This window comes from Acanthisitta chloris, unplaced genomic scaffold (genome assembly GCF_000695815.1).
Source record: "Acanthisitta chloris isolate BGI_N310 unplaced genomic scaffold, ASM69581v1 scaffold10498, whole genome shotgun sequence".
Lineage (NCBI taxonomy): Eukaryota > Metazoa > Chordata > Aves > Passeriformes > Acanthisittidae > Acanthisitta > Acanthisitta chloris.
The window spans coordinates 54,298-73,238 of NW_008685461.1; the positions used below are offsets into that span (position 1 = coordinate 54,298).

The 18,941-nt window shown below is 36.6% G+C and overlaps 1 protein-coding gene across 1 annotated transcript in view; it reads right to left on the reverse strand.

Moving 5' to 3' along the window:
• ADCY1 (adenylate cyclase 1 (brain)) overlaps window positions 1–18,941 on the reverse strand; it is a gene marked incomplete at its 5' end in the record, with an annotated part of 46,780 nt that overhangs the window by 16,190 nt on the left and 11,649 nt on the right. Inside the window, 7 exons of the mRNA XM_009079780.1 lie at window positions 1,783–1,909; window positions 2,535–2,791; window positions 5,191–5,280; window positions 9,461–9,545; window positions 12,728–12,825; window positions 14,143–14,337; window positions 17,925–18,080. Of these exons, the coding sequence (XP_009078028.1) occupies window positions 1,783–1,909; window positions 2,535–2,791; window positions 5,191–5,280; window positions 9,461–9,545; window positions 12,728–12,825; window positions 14,143–14,337; window positions 17,925–18,080 (1,008 nt within the window). The remainder of the gene's footprint in view (window positions 1–1,782; window positions 1,910–2,534; window positions 2,792–5,190; window positions 5,281–9,460; window positions 9,546–12,727; window positions 12,826–14,142; window positions 14,338–17,924; window positions 18,081–18,941) is intronic.

Sequence of the window (18,941 nt, forward strand, 5' to 3'; positions counted from 1 at the left end):
GAAAATGGCACTTGATGTTTTCAGATGAAAAGCACTTTCTGAAATGATACCTGAAAATGCTGTTGGACACTACTGAAATTTGATGCCTTATCTCCCCTTATCGTCCCTTGGTGAAAGTGCACAATGTTTTAACAGTAGTGGTAGATGACTAAGTATTTCTATAAAACCTGTCCTCAAGAAAACAGAAGTTTGTATTTCTTTCTCTACTCTTGTCCAGTTCTGGTCTTCCATTAGGTGAGCATCCCATAAGTTTCCACCACTTAAATTTTTAAAGTTAATTGATTGCTAATTAAAAGCTAAGTTAAAACTAAGAAGCAGTATCTCCATTAGCGATGCACAGTTCGCCATGCGAGTCACAACAACTGGAATGACAAAAAGCACTCAAGATGCTGGTTTGGGTTTACAGTCGAGTTTGGGTCAATAGTTGAGATTGGGTCAATGATTGAATTTTGGTCAATGGTAGAGTTTGGCAGAATTGCATTCATGGATCATATGGCACTCACATACCTCCATCATGTGCCAACCTATACAGAGATAGTGACTATACAGCTAGACATGTGCTGCACTTAATTTCAGAATCAGATGACCTTTTTTTCTATCTGGAAACTGTATTTGGCACCACAGCAAACAAAAACTAGTATCAGTTTGCCCAAAACAAACTTCTGAGGCTGACAGGCACAGCACTTATCAATGCTGCAGGTCATAGGACAAAAATTAATTTAAGTGATCACAAATTGTTGACTCAGTACAGAGTCCATGGAAATTATAACAAGATAATCTTTAATCATAAAGGAAGTGGACATTGTTTTGGACATCAAGACAAACAAAAAATCCCAACAAAGCTTAACTGTTAAGTAGAAAACCTTTAAAAGCAGAAGATAATAGAGCTAAGTCATTCCTGATTTCTCCACCTCAGGTAACACAGTGGAGCCAGGGATGTGTTTAACTAACCCACGTGTTCCAGTCTTGATGTTATGCATAAAAGCAAGAACTGTGACAATTTATACAGTCATCTTGACAACATATTTAACAGGGTGTAGGTGAGAACAGAATGTGACCTCTGGGAACTACAAGAGTGTAAGAATGTAAGATTTACCATAAGGGCAAATTTCACCAAAACAAACTTATGTCTTCAAATTTCTCCTTCCCTCAGGGGTTAGTATGAAACACTTTGGAGGTGGGAATTGGACTGCTGAGAGGTGTGACAGAAGGCAAACATTTCCTGATGCCTGTGCTTATGGTTAATGTAATTTCTGTAGGTCTTCCTGTGATTATCATAGTTAGGAGATGTATTTTCAAAAAAGGTCCATGCATTCAGTATCTAAATAAATTTCTGATCTTTCTTTGGGAAAGATTTCATTGCATTTTCTTTTATCAGGTTTATTTGCTTCTTTTCAGTTTACCTGAGCATTAAATTATTTTCACCCCTTTCTGTAATACAAGATAAAAAACCCCTATTGATTTAATTTCTTTATCTCAAGTTTATATTGCTAACAGTCTATACCAAATGCACCTAAGATAAAATACATATTACTTGATTAATGTTATACTGGAAAAACTGCAAAACCACAAAATAATAGCTTGTCCAGGAAAAATGAATTTTATAGGTCTTTGGAAAGAAAACTCTGAAATAACTTTTCTCTATGAACCCCAACAGACATGAAAAATTTTGAAAGTGTCTTAGTCCAACTAACTTGTCCTGAAACTATTTGCAAGCCATTTCAAAAAGTCTGACATCATTTTGTGTGCATGACTACTATAAAGAAAAGTCTTGTGACTTACCTGCACAGCCCAGAGGTAGTCCAGACGCAGTTTCAAGTCCACCTGTCTGGAATGCAGTGCCAAAGCACAAGAAAATAGCAAAATAGCTAGTATTGGTTCATAGCCACGCATATAAAATGAGCCACCCCTTAAAAATAAGAAAGTAAATGGGTTATTCCAGGTCTTCTTATATCTATCATCACATATTTTTAATATCAGTTTTTTAGTTTAGAACATGTGGGCACACCCTAATCACTAGCCTTTTCTGAAGAGGCTCATCTGGTCAAGGAGATGGGTGATAATCACTGCATCACACCAACACGCAACTGCTTGAGGATTTTATAATGCTATGCATGAATGTAATGTGTGTGCATGTTTTTAATGAGGAAATATGAAACCATTCAAAAGCTCAAAAGCTTAAATGAAATTGGGAGTTGTTTGAGGGCTGCTGAAAGATGGAAGTGAAGTTTTTAACTGTGTTTTTCTATTTCATATTATAGCTAGACTGCAGTGTGTTCAACTGAGGTATATTAGCCTAAAACTAGAGAATAATGGGGCAACAGTTACTAGCTCCCAAAAGCTGATCTCCTATTGATGGATGTTACTAGATCCTAAAAGTGCTGGAGAGAGGATGGATTAAGTATTTCTTATGCTCTACTGAGTCTACAGCCTTAAGCAGCACTGAACACTAGAGGACAATTCACAGATAAGTAGTCAATGTTGTGACTATCTATAAAGAATTACCCACTGTTTTAACTTTGCAAGACACCTACCCCACTGCTTTTCTGTAACCACTGAGTTCCAGAATAACTATGTACAAGATTGTAACAAAAAGCAGGAGAATCATTTTTGGCAAGGAAGATACACGTAGAAATATTGCCAAGGTGAGAGTCCCCACTACACAGGAAAGGAAAGCATAGTGGGCTGTGTCACATGGAAGTTCACTCATTGTTTTATTTTTTCCACCAGGAGAAATGATAACTATTGAGCTGCTGGAATTGGTATTCCAAACCCAAGGCATGCAGCCAACCTAGAAAAGACAAGAGAGGTGAGAAGGGGAGAAAGTTAAATACAAAATAAAGAGGAAGGCAATTATTGTGTAGGCTGACTGTAGTTCATTTCTAACTGTGAAAATATGGCTGTGGAGACCCCACCCAGCTAAATGCTCTATTAAAATCTCCTTTTCCTGCAATGCTTCACTCAGTTTTAGGGGAGAGACAGTCTCTGTGCATTAGATGCCAGCAAGGGCAAACAACTGAAGTGCATGCTTAGTTGAATAGTTTTCCTCTCAGTGCTCAAGAGATTCTCAAGCCAGCATATTCCTGCAAAATTAAGGAACTTCAGTTAACATTTTATGTGGTCATGCATGTGAAAAAGGTTCTTGCACAGAAATAAACGTGTTTGTTTTATTGACTACATAAATCCTAGCAATTTCAATTCCTTAAATACAAAATAAAACATATTTTAATCATTGACTGAAAAGCTAAACATGAATAATGTATTTTTTCCACCTCAGAGCTACTTCGGCTGTCACATATGATTCAAATACAGGGACTCATCTTTAATTATCCCTGTCATTTCAGTTATCCAAGGAGTTTCCTCCCTAGACTGGGAAATAAAAAATGTTTTAGTGCATTTCTTATGGGAAACTTCAGGAAACTTAACCTGCTTTTTCTAAAGGCAATGTCATGTGCACATCTTGGAAATGGAATTTCTCGCAAATAGTGCAAGTCTCTAGAGCTGCAGTTTTAACTGCAATCCAACCTTCACCCCTTATGAAGAAAATAGATAAGAGTTAGTATAAGCAGGGAGAGTGGGATGGTAGTGTGAAATTGATTTTAACAGGCACCACCACATAAGCCCTGCCCTACACTTGTGTCTCTTTTGAAGTGTATTATTAGGCCTTTCTATTTCATCCTAACCACTGATAATGAAATTTATTGCATGCTGTAAAATAACTGACAACCTGAAAGGTGATTAAGCCATATATTTTACAGAGAGTTGTAGTCTTTTAAAAAGATGAGACAGAATAAATATAATATGAGTTAAACTTATAATGGCTAACATTATGAAATGAGATAGAAAGAGTGAAGTAAAAAATCCGTTCAATATCCTTAAGAATGCTCTTCATACTCATACTTCATACTCCATACTCAAACTCATCCAAAACCAGATACATGCATGAGGGCTTCATCAATGATCCACAATCCATCCAGAAAAACACCATCTGCTTTACAGCTGAGAGTGAAACCTCAACACCTAGCTCCACTGCTGGTTGAAAATTCTAGTGGCATTATAATTTCGAGTGATTAAACATTTTTTCCTTAGGTTACAGGTTAATTTTGTTCAGGCAAGGATTCAAAATTTTAACTGAAGGATCACTACCTTGCTGGAGGTCACAGCTTCTGAGTTCTGATCTGTCATCTTCCACTGCTGTTCAACATTGCCTATGGCCTTATGATGCCTGTTTCTCATTTTCACTATCTTTAAGTGGCAATGATGGTGCTTGTCTCATTTGGTCAAAGTAAGCATCAGATCTATGGAGGCTGATTCACAAAGGTTTCAGCCATTGTAACATTAATCTTAATCCTAAAGTCAGATACAGAAAACTTGCTGAGATGCTAGCTAGCCTGCAGGCACTGCACAGCTCGATGCATTTTGGGCTTATATCCCCATTAAGAACCACATATGTGCTGTGTGCTATTAGGGCTGTGTGTTACTCACACAGTTGATGTTCAAGAATTCCCAGAAATGTCTCAAGATCGGTAATTCTTGGTTTCTCTCAGGGCATTGGAATTTAGAGAAACATTGAGCAAGTTCACTTCTAGTCATGAGAAGCTTTCTAGACATTAGATGTGAATGGATCGTCCAAGGAGCACAGCATAAGCATCTCTTCTCATAACACAATACTGTCCCTATTTTAAGATCTCTTTAACCTTTCTGATCTGCCTGGACTAAAAATATCACCCTGTTATTACACAGAAATATGTTCTATAAGTTGCCACATAGAAACAGTAATCTTGTTTGACATCATGCATTGCCTGTCACAAAATATTAGCTATTGAACTAGTAAGCTAATTGAACATTTAAAAATAGTTTCCCCATAAAGTACATGACATCAGCAGACTATGTTATGCTAAGGTTTGACATAAAAATTTAACAGGTGTTGACTAGGTATTACTTGTGTAATTTCTGAAAACAATGCTGATCCTAATTCAACACCCTGTCTCAGGGTAGTTAAAGTTCAAATTACAGCAAAGGGGTTTAATTTTGAAGAAGCATGCTCTGCAAGTACAAATAATAAAAAGGAGTAAGAATTCACCAGATGAGAATATGGAATGTGTTAAATGTATCTGTACCAGGCTGTTCTTGAAACAGAATGCTAAATTAAGTGATAAATGCTGAATTAAGTGATATTTAAATACTCACCACACATCCTTGAGCCACGGAGTATATTAAGATCACAATAAAAATACACAAAATGGTACGAATTTGTATTGTCAGGCACCCTGGAAAACACTAAGGAAGAAAAAACATTATAGATAAATATTCAAAAATATTTTTAGAGTGGGGTTGTTATTTTTTAGTAGTCTATAAAGAGAAACAAATAAGGGATACAGAAATTTTGCCTGCACCACAAATTATGAAGCTTCAGTTATTGTTGTGTAATAACTGTTATGCAGTTATTATTGTGTAGATGTGTTTTCATGGTAATTGCAGTTTTGGGGATAATAAATTCAAAGTTATTATTACTATACATTATTTCTCACTATAATTAAAACTCTTGGAAAGTTTAGCAGTATGTCTGCTCATAATACAAATAATAAATTAGGATGGCATTTGATTTTGTTCTAATGGGGAAAATACCCAAAGCATCTTCTGCTTTGCAAATTATCAGCTCCAAATTGTGATCCAAGAGAACATACTGTGATAGCATAGAATTTGTAAGTGATATTTGTGTCTTCTGCTATAATAGTCATGTTAAATGCCAGGGCAGTTTTAGTTGTCAGGACTCATTTAAAATATTGCATTTGGCAGGAAGAGTAGTAGAGAACAAAAATGTCTGGTGAAATGAAGTCTTGTGAACCTCTTGCTTATCTCCATTTTTACCTTGATTTCATCTATTATGCTATTAAGTGTGAAGTTCTTGCTGCTATGATGCCCATGACAGAATGTGAGAGAGGAAGGGCAAGTCTGTGAGGCTTTGTACTTAGGCTTGTTCCAGTCATACTGATCTACTCTGCTTTCAGGTAAAGCAGCTTTCCTTCCTTTCCCCTTGCACTAAGAGTGTTTGGAGCATCTATTATCTACTGGATCCACAATATATCTTTCAGACCACAGGGCTTCTTCCAGTGACTTCAAGGGTCAAGAATCAGCTGCAAGAAACAATCAGATTAAAGTGGGGATGATCCTGTGTCCTTTAATAGGACGGGGCTCAGATTTATCAAGGTTTAATTTGACTTAAGGTCAAATGGAACAAGCAAACGCATGATTTGGGGGTGAAAATCACCAGTCCTGAAGAAAAGCTGTTCACTTCATGGATATCACCAGCACCAAAAGCACATCTTCCAGCAGGCAGCAAAGTACCTATAGAGAGGGGCTATTGTGGCCTTGGCCCAACAGAAATCATATATTGAAATGCCTCTCTGAACTTTCACATATGCAGAGACATTTCCTCTGTAGTGTGACCACAAATTAAAAGTTTGAGGTAGTTATAGGTGAATCAGCTTCACCTGGGCTGTGACACATGAGAATACAGCAACTGTAGAAAAAAAAAATACTGTCTGCAAATACATTCTGGCTTCAGTACGGGTTAAGTCCATGTAATGTAGGTGTGGAACAACCAACACAATGTCAATAGTAGATCTGTATTATGGACCCGAGTTAATTAGATACTACCAGAAACTAGTTTAAGTATTAGTCAGCATCAATAAAACATATTGGGATACCTGAGGTATAACACCTTTAATAAAACATTGACCATACTGTAGAACAAATACCTCAAACTGTAAGAATCTGAGATTGAAAAGCTGTGTCTCAAGGGAGAAGATACAGCAGTGTCCAAAATTACACTTTCAAAAAAGACTATTTCTGCATTTATTCATCACTACCATACAGTTCAGGTTGGAAGGGACCTAAAGGACTCCAAAAGTACTGTCTTCCTCGACCCCCAGAGTCCCAGGGCCATTTTTGCAGAGCAGGTCACTCCCCAGCCTATGTCATTTCAGGGGGTTCTTTCTTCTCAGGGCCTGGACTTTGCATGCTGTATTTCATAAGTTTTCTGTTGGCCAATTCTGTCAACCTATCTAGGACCCTCTCAATGGTCATCTTGTCAGCTGTTCCCCTGAAAATGGAGTCACCTGAAAACTTGACAGGAGTATACTCCATGTCCTTCTCCAGGCTGTTGATAAAAATGTTTAACAGGACAGGATCCAGGATAAGCTCCTGTGGTACCCCACTTATTACTGGTTTCCAGGTAGAGTACAACCATAAACTGCTGTGATCTAATGTGATCATCCAGATGGTATTTTACTACAGTAGTTGCCCATCCAAATAGACCATAGTCCTATACACACATGGGGTGCAACATGTATGGTTTTTTCTATATAAATAAAGAACAAAATAATTTTGTTTGGAGGAAATACATATCCCATTAATTCAGTTTGCAACCAAAAAAGTTAACTACAGCATGTTAAAGAGAGAATACCCATAGTCTGAAGATAACAGTGAATGGTTAACAGAGACAAAGCAAAATGCAGATTCAAAGACAATGTGTCCTGACACATTGCACAGACAGGTGTTTTTGGTCTGTGTAATATATATGTTCTAAGTGTTGACACGCTAGGCTATTGGGTTAAAAAGGAAAAGCAACCTTTAAAAGATAAAGTGTGGGACATGTCTGAAATAAAACTGACACTAAAGATTTATACTTCTGATTTTGGTCATTCTTAGATTGCATCTGCTCTTTTATGATAGTATAGCATTTTGGGCTTCATTTTCTTTATTTTCTTTTACTTGTAGAATTTTTATTAACTAAATAAGTACTGTGAGGTCCCCAAAATGCTAGATAACTGGTACAGAGAAACATTATCATAGTGGTTTTATGAGTGAGGCATTTAACGTTAAAGCATGCAGAAGTTGAATCACTTGTTCAGAGTAAAAGAGCAAATAAGTGCCAGAAGACTGATTAGAATAAGGGAATGATTGGTTTACAATGCTCTATCCATTATACATAGCATATTCATTATATTTCATTTATGACATGACAAATATTTGCAATAAAATTTTAAATTGTGATATTTATATTTCTTTAGTTATATAATGTGGTGTTGAATCCCTAAAGGAATGTAGAATAAATACAGGTTTTGCTGACTGACAAAACAGATGGAACAAACCTTAAGTTTGCACTAGCCCCAGGAAAATGGTATAAAGAGCAGTAACTTCCTACAAACTTTATCCATGTTTCTACCATCTAAAGAAAGAACAACAGATGATAAACTACTTTGCCTTAACAAAACAAAAGAGATCATCAAAATTACTCCAAATTAATTTTGTAAGTTTATAAGTAAGGATCTGCTCTGTACCTGATAGTCTGCTAATATTCTATTTATGTTTCCATGAAAACAATTGCTTTTCTTCTACCAAAGGGCATTTAAAAACGAAAATTAGCTGATTAACTGTGTAGGTGTTCCACTACAGATTTCTTTTCTTCTAGGGCATTTTTAAAAACTAAAATTAGCTGATTAACTGTGTAGGTGTCTTCTTCTGATATTTGTCTGAAAAAGACTAAATTTAGATTAATCCACTACAGATTTCTTTCATCAGAAAATTAGCCTGTAGATGCTTTATTCTGATCTAGCAGACCTAGTTCTTTCCTAAAACAACCAAATGTCCTTCTGCATCATTACTGTTGTGAGAATATTTAAAAACTAAAATTAGCTGATTAACTGTGTAGGTGTCTTCTTCTGATATTTGTCTGAAAAAGACTAAATTTAGATTAATCCACTACAGATTTCTTTCATCAGAAAATTAGCCTGTAGATGCTTTATTCTGATCTAGCAGACCTAGTTCTTTCCTAAAACAACCAAATGTCCTTCTGCATCATTACTGTTGTGAGAATATAATGCAGGAGAATTAATCATTACTAAAGGTTTTGAAAAGGCCAAGGATTGTGTGTGCAAAACACTGTGCTTTATCATTAAAACAGCTGCTGCTTTGGCAGGAAAAATTCTGAAAACAGAGGAAACTTAGCAGGACTTTACACCCAGATACCAGCTGGAATGGAAGGGAGAACTAGTGTGCTATGGAGTAAAAATCAGGTTAAAGCAGTTGTTTATCTGACCACTGGAATGATTCAGTAGTTAACGGTTAAAGCAGCTGTTTAACTGACCACTGGAATGATTCAGTAGTTAATAGTACTGGGAGATTTAGCAAAAAAGACAGAAAGCATAGAATTAATGCCACTGAAGGCTAGCTACCCTGCTGTAACTATTGCTCATATATGAAAAAACCTACTTTCAGCTGATCCATCTTTGTTTTTGAAGTGCCTAATAGATGACTTAGCAATGGACTTGAAAAGCACATAGATTTCAGACACTATGAATCTGTGAAGTAAACATGGATGGCTTCATATTCCAAAGAACAAACATAGCATGGCCACCAAAAAGGAAGAATAGGCATAAAACCTTATATCACTTACTTGTACTCGTGTGACATGTAGATACATAATACAAGCCACTAGGAAGCATATGCAGAACACCAGGAGAACAAGAACTATGGTACTCCTAGAATCAAAACACATTAGAAGTCATGCAACGCAACTCAGTAGCAGATGAGAACAAAATGATGTTTGGGGTCCTTCTGAAATGGCATTTTAAATGAATGGTGGAGGATCTCCCCCTCATCCTTGCTGTAATACTAACCATCACAGGAAATTTAACAGTGAAGTGCACTGCTCCTAAGACTCTTAGTAAATGCTCTTGTATATGGTCTCCACTCTGACCTCAGCAAAGCACCTCAAAAATTCAATCGTATGATGTGGCAGGAGAGACACTTTCTAATTGTAGGTTAATGCAGAATATTCAGCATGATGACTCTTATAAGTGGAGTGTGTAACTCAATTACTTGGCCTTGGCAGCTGTGTAAGTTATCAGATGCTTTTTCCTTCTAATCTCTCTTTCTCAAAGATTCAGAAATCAGAGGTCATTCAACTCAGTCACTTATCAAGTCAAATAAGACCAGACTACCTTCTAATGAAACAGACCAACTTCCTCCTTTTTAGTCTTCCTCAATGGTCAGACAAATCCTAGGTTTCACAAAGATGCTGTAATAATTTTCTTAATTCTAAATCTTCCCTCTCCCAATCTGTCAAAATAGGCTTTGTTCTTCATGAGAAGAGGGGTGAAAAACAGGCACTTTCCTCCTCCAGGTGTTACTGGAAAAGTACCTTATGGATGTGAGCAAGCTGACAAAAATTAGTCCACCAGTGCTGGTGCATTTGATTTGTGCTCAAGGACAGCCTGGCCCCATGCTGGCCATGGAACCAGGGTATGACATCCATTTAACATGATCTCCATACCTTCTTTTATAACTTGTGAGAACAAACCTGCTAGTCCAGAAGATGTGAGCCATGGCTGTAGGCATATATGTATCTGTGCCCTTGATGATTACTGAAGAAAGATTGGTTATACAGGGTTTCTAACAGCAGAAGAGTGCAATGCTCCTGTAGGATTTCTAACTATTTGATTTCAAATTCATGTAACAATTCCTATTGATACAGGAACAGGGAAAATTCTGTGGTGTAGTACGTGTACCCAAAATGGGGAGGTGACTCTAGGTGCTGTCAGTGTGGATTCTGAATATAAGTATTAATAGACTTCAGGCTCTTGTGCTTTTTGAGAATTCACTTGTATTCAGAATGGCTGAAAAAGAATGCAGGGGACATGACTGCAACGATTTATTTTAAGGCAGCAGTAGCCAACAATTGACAGTAGTGCTGAGTGGGGCCCTGAGAGACATTTGAGTTGGCATCTATAACAAAGGGCTATATTGTTTTTGAAAAAATAAAACAGTATAAGACATCAGCAAGGTTCATTGTCAGGGCATTTAGTGGCTACACTGCATGTGTGCCTCCATAATTGGACAGCTTAGGTTGACAGGAACATAGCCTTACTTTCATCAACTCCATCTGGATATATAAAATATGTCTTTAGCTGAGAAGCTGTTTTGCTCAAATGATGACAGGAATTGTGAGAATGTCAACCCCATTGCTTTCTATGTATTTATACAGTAACTGGCTTTCATACAACATTTTCTTGTCTCTCCTCCTTGGAAAATTCTGATACATCACTTCTCCCATTATAGTAACATATTACAAGTCTTGGCCTTGGCTTTTGCATTCTCTTGTCATACTTTTAACTACTTTGGCAGTCTAAAGAGCAACTTAAAGCCCCAAGTTCTGGGGAGAGGGGAAATTTTCCTATACTTACAAAGTTTTAATTTAGGTCATGGTTGCATCTGTGTCACAGCAAGGGAACAGCCCAAGACCAGTCATTTGGCTGTATGAAGCCACTGCCACCAGACACCAGGAACATTCAGTGGGTGGCTTTTCTAACTAACCCAGTGATGAACCAGTCCATCATCATGACTTTTAGTGGTGATATTCTGCTGGAGCCTGTGTCTGTCAGATCAGAGCTTAAACGGAATCTCTGTCCAGCTGTTTTTTAAGTGACAGTATTTTTTGGAAAGGTTTCCATATGATTCTTGGAAATTCATTCTAGTTTCAAGTACACTAATATTCTTTGTGTCTCCTTGTTCAAAATTGCCATGTACTGCAGCTGGGTTTTACTGCAGAAGAAGGTGAAAGACTTCTTAACTATGCTCCAATTAGTTAGCAGAGTCATTAATCTGGAAATGATGATGTAAACGATGATTTTTTGTCAGTGACTTTTAACTCTTGCGATGAACGAATCATTATTAGCATTAGTATTATTGAAGTTAAAAAAGTGTTTCTCAACCTTTCATTTAGAAATAGTAGCATATAGATGTAAGCATTGTTCTGACTAGGGATTTGTGAATAGAAAAGACCAGAATTTTACATGGGATTTTCAAAAGTGTTTTATCCTGTGGCTAATTCTATTTCCATTGAAATATTAATAATTCATAGAAGTGAGTAAAGTTTAATTTGATTGTTTTGATATTCTAATGTGAAAAAAACTTATCACTAATAATTTTTATACCTTAAACACAATCACATTTACTTATCATAACCTCTAGATTTGAAAATAAAGGCTAATTACTTTTTATTTAGTAAGCACTCACATAGAATTGACAAAATCTAAAGTAATCATTAAATGATACAACAATAGACATAGGACCCTCCCCAAATACATCATGAGCATTTGGTTATGTCTGCTTTAGTGCAGTCAGAGTCTGACTGTAAGTTACGTGTGCATAGCCAAAGTATGTACTCAGCACTTTATGTAGTGATAGGATTGATACAAAAAACCTCAGGGTAGGCCATAAATTTGGGTTGAAAAGCTGGATGGATACTACTGTACTCAATTTCTATTAAACACTCTTATGTGGCTGTCAATACCTGAAGTACCTCATTCAAAGTCAGCACGAAGACATTGAGAAAAGCTACAGTTACACCTTTTTGTTTGTAATGCAGAAATGCTTTAAATAAGTTAAAAATAAAACTGGAAGTTTAAATAAACACTGAAATGTGATTTTTTTCTTCTAAGTGTATCATTCAATCAAAAATAAAAAAGATAGTGAAATGTGTCTACTTTGGACAAATGAAAGGTAACAATGAAACAGAGGATATACCAACAGGGAATCTCCTGTGCGAGAAGATGCCAACCTAGGTGCTCATTCCCATTCCAAAAACTTTAATGTTTTGACCTGTGCAGGATGTCGGAAGATATTCCACTTTGAGTTATAATGGCAAAAGACAAAAACTTACTGTGGTATTATTAGAAGGTAGACAAGGCCAAATAAGGCAGCTAAAATTAGAGAGAGAACTACAGCACTGGTGAAGTATTCATCCTGAAGCTGGTGGTACTGTTAAAGAAAGGGAGAAATGAAGACAGTAAGCATTTTATATACACCCAGCCACTCAGTAAGAAAGAACTACTGTCTAAAATAAAACAAGCTCCCATCTAGTTTACAAACATACAAGTAGAAAAACCCAGAGGAAATGTCTCTACACAACATTTTCCTTGACAGCCTTCTGTTTCACCCTGTAACTAGTCAAAACTGGGTTAGGATCAGATATAAGTTTATCTTTTGGAGCAAAGAAATCCAGAAGGAGGTGGCACTTCCTCTTCTCTACTTACTCATCATGAAAAAACACCAAACACCCCTTGGTGCTGCTTTCAAGAAGTCCTGTCACCTCAGCTGCTCCAGAACAGGACATTAACGGGTGGGCTGGAGGCAGCTGCTAATAAGACACATAGTCTCAGTTTTGAGCAGCTACTGTCCCTGATTCCACTAAGCCACAGTCCTTACAAGAGAATGCTTTTAAGCGTTTCCTGTTTTCTCAGGAAGATCCAAAGTTCAGTCTCATTTACACCAAAAAACTTTCTTATTTTGAAAGAAAACAATTACAGTTAAATAATAAATTGGTCTGGAGACTTGAAATCAAAATCAATGGTCAAGACCTTAAAAAAATATAGCCATACTGCCTTCTGACTTGAAACAGTAGTTGAATCTTAGACTATAAAGCGATGTACAGTGGAAAAATAAATGCTACTGCCAAATTAATCCAAAACCATAACACTTTTGCTTTTTCAAGCACATAAATGAAAGGCTGTAACTACAAACAATTTGTATTTTCAAACAAAACCCCTAGAAGGTACTAACAACTGTTAGCTTATATGCATGCTTCTAAGTCTGGAATAAATCCACTGCTTTCAGCACAGTCATACCTTGCCCAGAGACTTAAGATATTTTTTATATCTTCTAGAATTGATGGGATCAATACTTATCAGGCTACCTATGCAGAGGGAAGCATCCTCCTGGCATTAACACTTCTCCAGAGCAGATGAGTGAGTAGGCAGTCACATTGCCATGAGACAACGTTAAACAGGTGACACAGGTCAGTCAGTTTGGAGAAGCAAATGAAAGACCAAAACACAGGATGTGTAGCTTTATGGCGTAGGATCTTGATAAGTAGAAAGATACTGATCCATCTTTTTATCCCCTTCAAGTGTTTCCATAGAAGGTAGAGATAATGTCTTCCTCTTAACTGAGAGACAGTCCAGTGGAGTATTTAAAGGTAGTGAGGAGAATTTAAATGTTGCATAAAAACAAACGAAACCCCAATGCTAGTTGGCTCATGGTCTGTGAAATCAGTAAAAATAATTAAAAAACCCTTACTTTATTTTCACGCTCAATTTGCTTATACTTCAGGGTAATGAAGTTCAAGTCAGCCATCTCAGACTCAGTTTGCCGGGCCTCTATCAAGCGGCTGATGTATCTATTTACTCGAGTTCCTGGGGTGTTGTATACAACATTAGTAGAAAAAGAGGAACGATTCCTGAGTTTTTCAGAGGCTGTCCTTAATGCTCTCCTCTGTAGCACAGAAAAAGAAAGAAGCACGGATTTTATTAACACTGAAATTTTTCATTGTGGTTCATATTAACTCAAGCTGACAGTCAGGATGAAGAATTCATTAAACAGAACAACTAAAAAAGACAGAGATCTTAAGTCCATGTGATGAATGCAATCTTTTAAAAACTCTTTAGCTGAAATCCTGATTCCTTGAAATCAATAAGAAAATCCCCACTGCATTCCGAGATTTCAATCCAGAAATTCTCTTCACATACTGCCCTGACACTTCTCTGCCACTGAGGAAATAATCAGTTTGATTCAAATCAAACCTTCTAAAATGTTGGTTTTTTTTCTTGATGGACTACATGGAGCTCTGGTCATCTTGAGGACAAAATAACCAGTCTATTCATGACACAAGAAAAGTCCTACTGTGTAGGTAATTTTGAAAAGATAATTTTCCTTAACCTCTTGCACAATAACCACATGCAACTTCAGAGGGTCTGAAATCTCAAGTGTTCCTATCTTTAACTCACCCAAGTGGCTTTCTTGTTAAAACTTCTTGGGTATGCCTCAAGTGCACTTGCAGATCCAGATGGAGCAATCCAATAACTTATCAGGGCTAACCTCTGCCTAGCTGCCTCCTCCATGGCTTAGACAGCATGACTGGTGCTGATCACTCAAAGTCCCTTGCAGTAGAAAAGATTTATCACAGAGAATATCTGAAAGGGATTTGAAACAAGCTGTCCCACTTCTCACAGACAGTACTGAGGAGATGGTGAGCAGCATCTCAGCCACACCAGTGGCAACCTTCAGTTGAGAGCACTGTAATCTAAACCATTACAGCTAGATCTGCACTGATATGACTAGACAGGCAGGGGTCAAGCTTTATTTCCCAGGAGGGTTTTGTCAACCAGTCTCATGCAAGTTCTACTATTTCTAGAAAGTTAAAGGAATACTTTTTTATCTAACATCTGCAGAATTCAAGACAATTGAAAACATCATGAAATGATTAGTCTGCTCAGGGACAAGGACAATGTTGGCTCAGGATATGATCAGTAGAATCTGTCAGCAAACTAAATTTCTCTTTTCAGGACAGTACTTAATAGCCCAGTCTTTGGGGGCTATACTACAAAATATCCTTTTAAACCAGATGGCAAAAAAGGTGGTGATCGCTATTTAAGTAATCTTGCAGGAATGGCAGTTTCCTGTCTTGCTCCACAAAAAGTGAGATCCTCATCAGTGAACAAAATGTGGACTACAGCAGTTCATTAGCTTACATAGCTTATGTTACATGTATATTATACCAGAATATTTATGAAGAGTGGGAACAGTTATCTACTGACTGATACCTTAGTTTTCCAATTGTAAAGAAAAATGGACCTGAGCAAAGATAAAATAACTTTCCAAGTCTTGCTTTGCTGGCTTTATAGGTAGACAGCAGATTATACCACCAGTAAACAATTATGAGGCTACTTGAAACATTTTTATTCATCTTATCAGATCCCATTACTTGCTAAATTGTCTGCGGTGCAAGAACTAATTGTTTCAACATTTGGGACATATATGGATTAGAGTTTTCAACTCTGATCTTCTGGGTTCTGTTAGGCATAATTCAAATCTTAAATTGCCAGCCAAACAACTATTCTCAATGTTTCTAAACAGGGATAAATTTGTTCTCTTGCAGAAGACATTTGCTTCATTATTTTGTAAAAAAAAAGTGCTTTCAGTTGTCAGGAATACACAATTTTGGTCTTCATAAGCCATAATTAGTTAGCATATGGATTGCATAAGATCCATCAGAAAGTATATATTTGGGGATTCTTTATAATTCAGATTTAAATCTATACTATAACAACTGGGGTGAGCCAAAAAGCATTTGAAAATGTCTCTTTGCTTTAAAATCTGGAATGAGGGTATGTGATGGGTGTTATTCTGAATACACAATTTTGGTCTTCATAAGCCATAATTAGTTAGCATATGGATTGCATAAGATCCATCAGAAAGTATATATTTGGGGATTCTTTATAATTCAGATTTAAATCTATACTATAACAACTGGGGTGAGCCAAAAAGCATTTGAAAATGTCTCTTTGCTTTAAAATCTGGAATGAGGGTATGTGATGGGTGTTATTCTGACATGGAGTAAATTATATTATCGATTCTGCCATTTTCAAATAGGGTTAAAGTTCCTGTTCTTAATGAAAATAGCTGTTTCTCCTCTGTTATTATTTTGCACAGTAGACTTACATTATCTCTTATATGCGACAGAAGATCTATCTTATAGATAGACTAAGATCCAGTATTTCTAATTTCTCATAAATCTACTGGCTTCAAAGCCTTTAAAGCCCTCACTTGTTTTACATGATTTACATGATTTGAGGACTGAAAGCTCTGAAGAAACTCTGCATTGCAACACTGTGTATTTATATTAAAATCACATAATATAAATCCATGATAAGTGTTATATAAAAGCTACAGAAGCTCAAAACAACTGGTTCAGTTAACTGTAGACCTTCACTGGAAACGTTCTGACATTCAGAAAATTTTCATCAGATCCATAGAAAACCCATATGGGGATTTTCTGTGTATATTACCATATTTATACATACATATACACAAGATACAATGAAAACTATGGCATATGATTCAAAGAATGTGTGGGTTACTTTTTTTAAATTCTGAAAGACAGCACTAATTCACACTGGAAGGCCTTGTACATGGCCAATTTCAAAATCAAATCTGGAGTTTCTGAAAGTCTTCACTGGAACTGTGTTTTCAAGGAACTAACAGACTTTTCACCCCTTTTCCAACAGAAGAAACACAAACACATGTAAAACCCAAAATATGAAAGTTATAATGCTTTCTGAAAATAAGATTTAGTCTGAATTTTCAATAAATGTACATCATTAAACACGCACAAAAAGAATGTGGAGCAATCAGTCAAGATGAATTACTGATTCCAATGCACACATGCCTTGCTTTGGAGCACTGGTGGAGTGACCTAGGTAATATTGCCACCTGCTGGCAAAGAAAATGGAATGAACAACACTTGAAAGTTTTCTGTCCATAAATTTCTGGGTAGATTCATACACAGAAAAGGAAGCAAATCAGGCTACTAGTATGTAAAGCAATTTTATGGCATTACAAGGTGTTCAAGAAAGCAGAATTCTTATGTGTATTAGGGACTAAGAGGGCTAATCAGTTGCCTTTCATTTTTCAGAGAACCATCCAGAGATACAAAATTATTCTGTTGTTTTGCATTTGCCACCATCGGCTTCAGGCTGTGAAGGACACAAGATGCAAGAGAATTGCTCTTTGTAACTGTGGAAAACCCCTCAGAAACTGTTAATTCCTGTGAATAAAGTCCTTAATAGAAGCCACATAGGCCACTGGTTCTCTTTCTAAGAGGATCTCCAAATTTGAAGCCTTTTATAACTGAGTTTTGTCTTTACTGTGAGCATCAGATAGCTCTAGCTTCGGCAGGAACACGAGAAACATCTGTAACATCAGTACACCAGTAACATCACCCCATATGTTCTCAAAGCAGGTCTGCTTGATGCAGTTCTGGAACATATGCCCAAAGAACCCACACGACCCACATGGATTACCTTATCATCATCCTCACACGTCATGACGTTGGAGAAAGGGATCTCTGCTTTGAACATCTTACGACAGTGCATGAGCTGAACGAGCAGATAGCAGACTGTCTTAAACTTCATTCTTTTGGCAGGCTTAATGTCTGACAGAATCAGTCCAGGAAATATCTGTTGGACAGAAAAATAGCATTTATAACTGTCATTACTTTCCCACGCTACCTGCAGGCATTTGCACCACCTGGTGGTCAGAAAAATGGAGTAGTTTAATCAGGAAGCAATGCATTTTGATACAAATACTACATTTTCAAATGAAGATTACTATGTCTTTTTTTTTAACCTGAGATGTAAAGAATCTATTGAGCAGACTTTACTTAAACTCATACTTAACATTTTGGGAACTGTTTTCTACTCAGATATGTAGACTATAAAAAAGTGCATTAATGACAAACTCATAAAAGAGGCAATATTTGTATTTCTTTAACATTTAAATAAATTCTGGAAAAATATAGACAAAAATAAGGACAAAATCAACATTTTTATTCATTTAGGTTAAAAATATGATTTCAGACTTTTCCTTCTTTCCTCATTTTGCTACTTCTGCCATTAAAATCTTCAGAGAATAGCTTTTGCTTAAAAGATTGACATATATTTGCCTTAAAAGGAGGCTGTGCAGCACTGAAGTTATATCTTACATCTTATTTCTTCAAAGTGAGAAGTGTTATACCACAGTGAAATACTCTCAAAGGGTTGGGTATAACATATTCCTTTTACCATGGAATTCCCAGTTCACCAAGGACAAATATTTTGTTGGTTAACTCTTAAGCATGTATTTAACTCTTGCTGATTTCAGTAAACCCCTAGCATGCATTCTGATGATTTCACAATCAGAATATTCTATCCTTAGTATTTACACCAAACTTATTCATGCTTCTGGCATGTGGAATGTGGAAAGCAGTGTTAATGAGAAATGTGGAAGGACCCAATGCCACCACAGTATGGGAATTTAAGCTTGGAAAATTAATCTGTAAT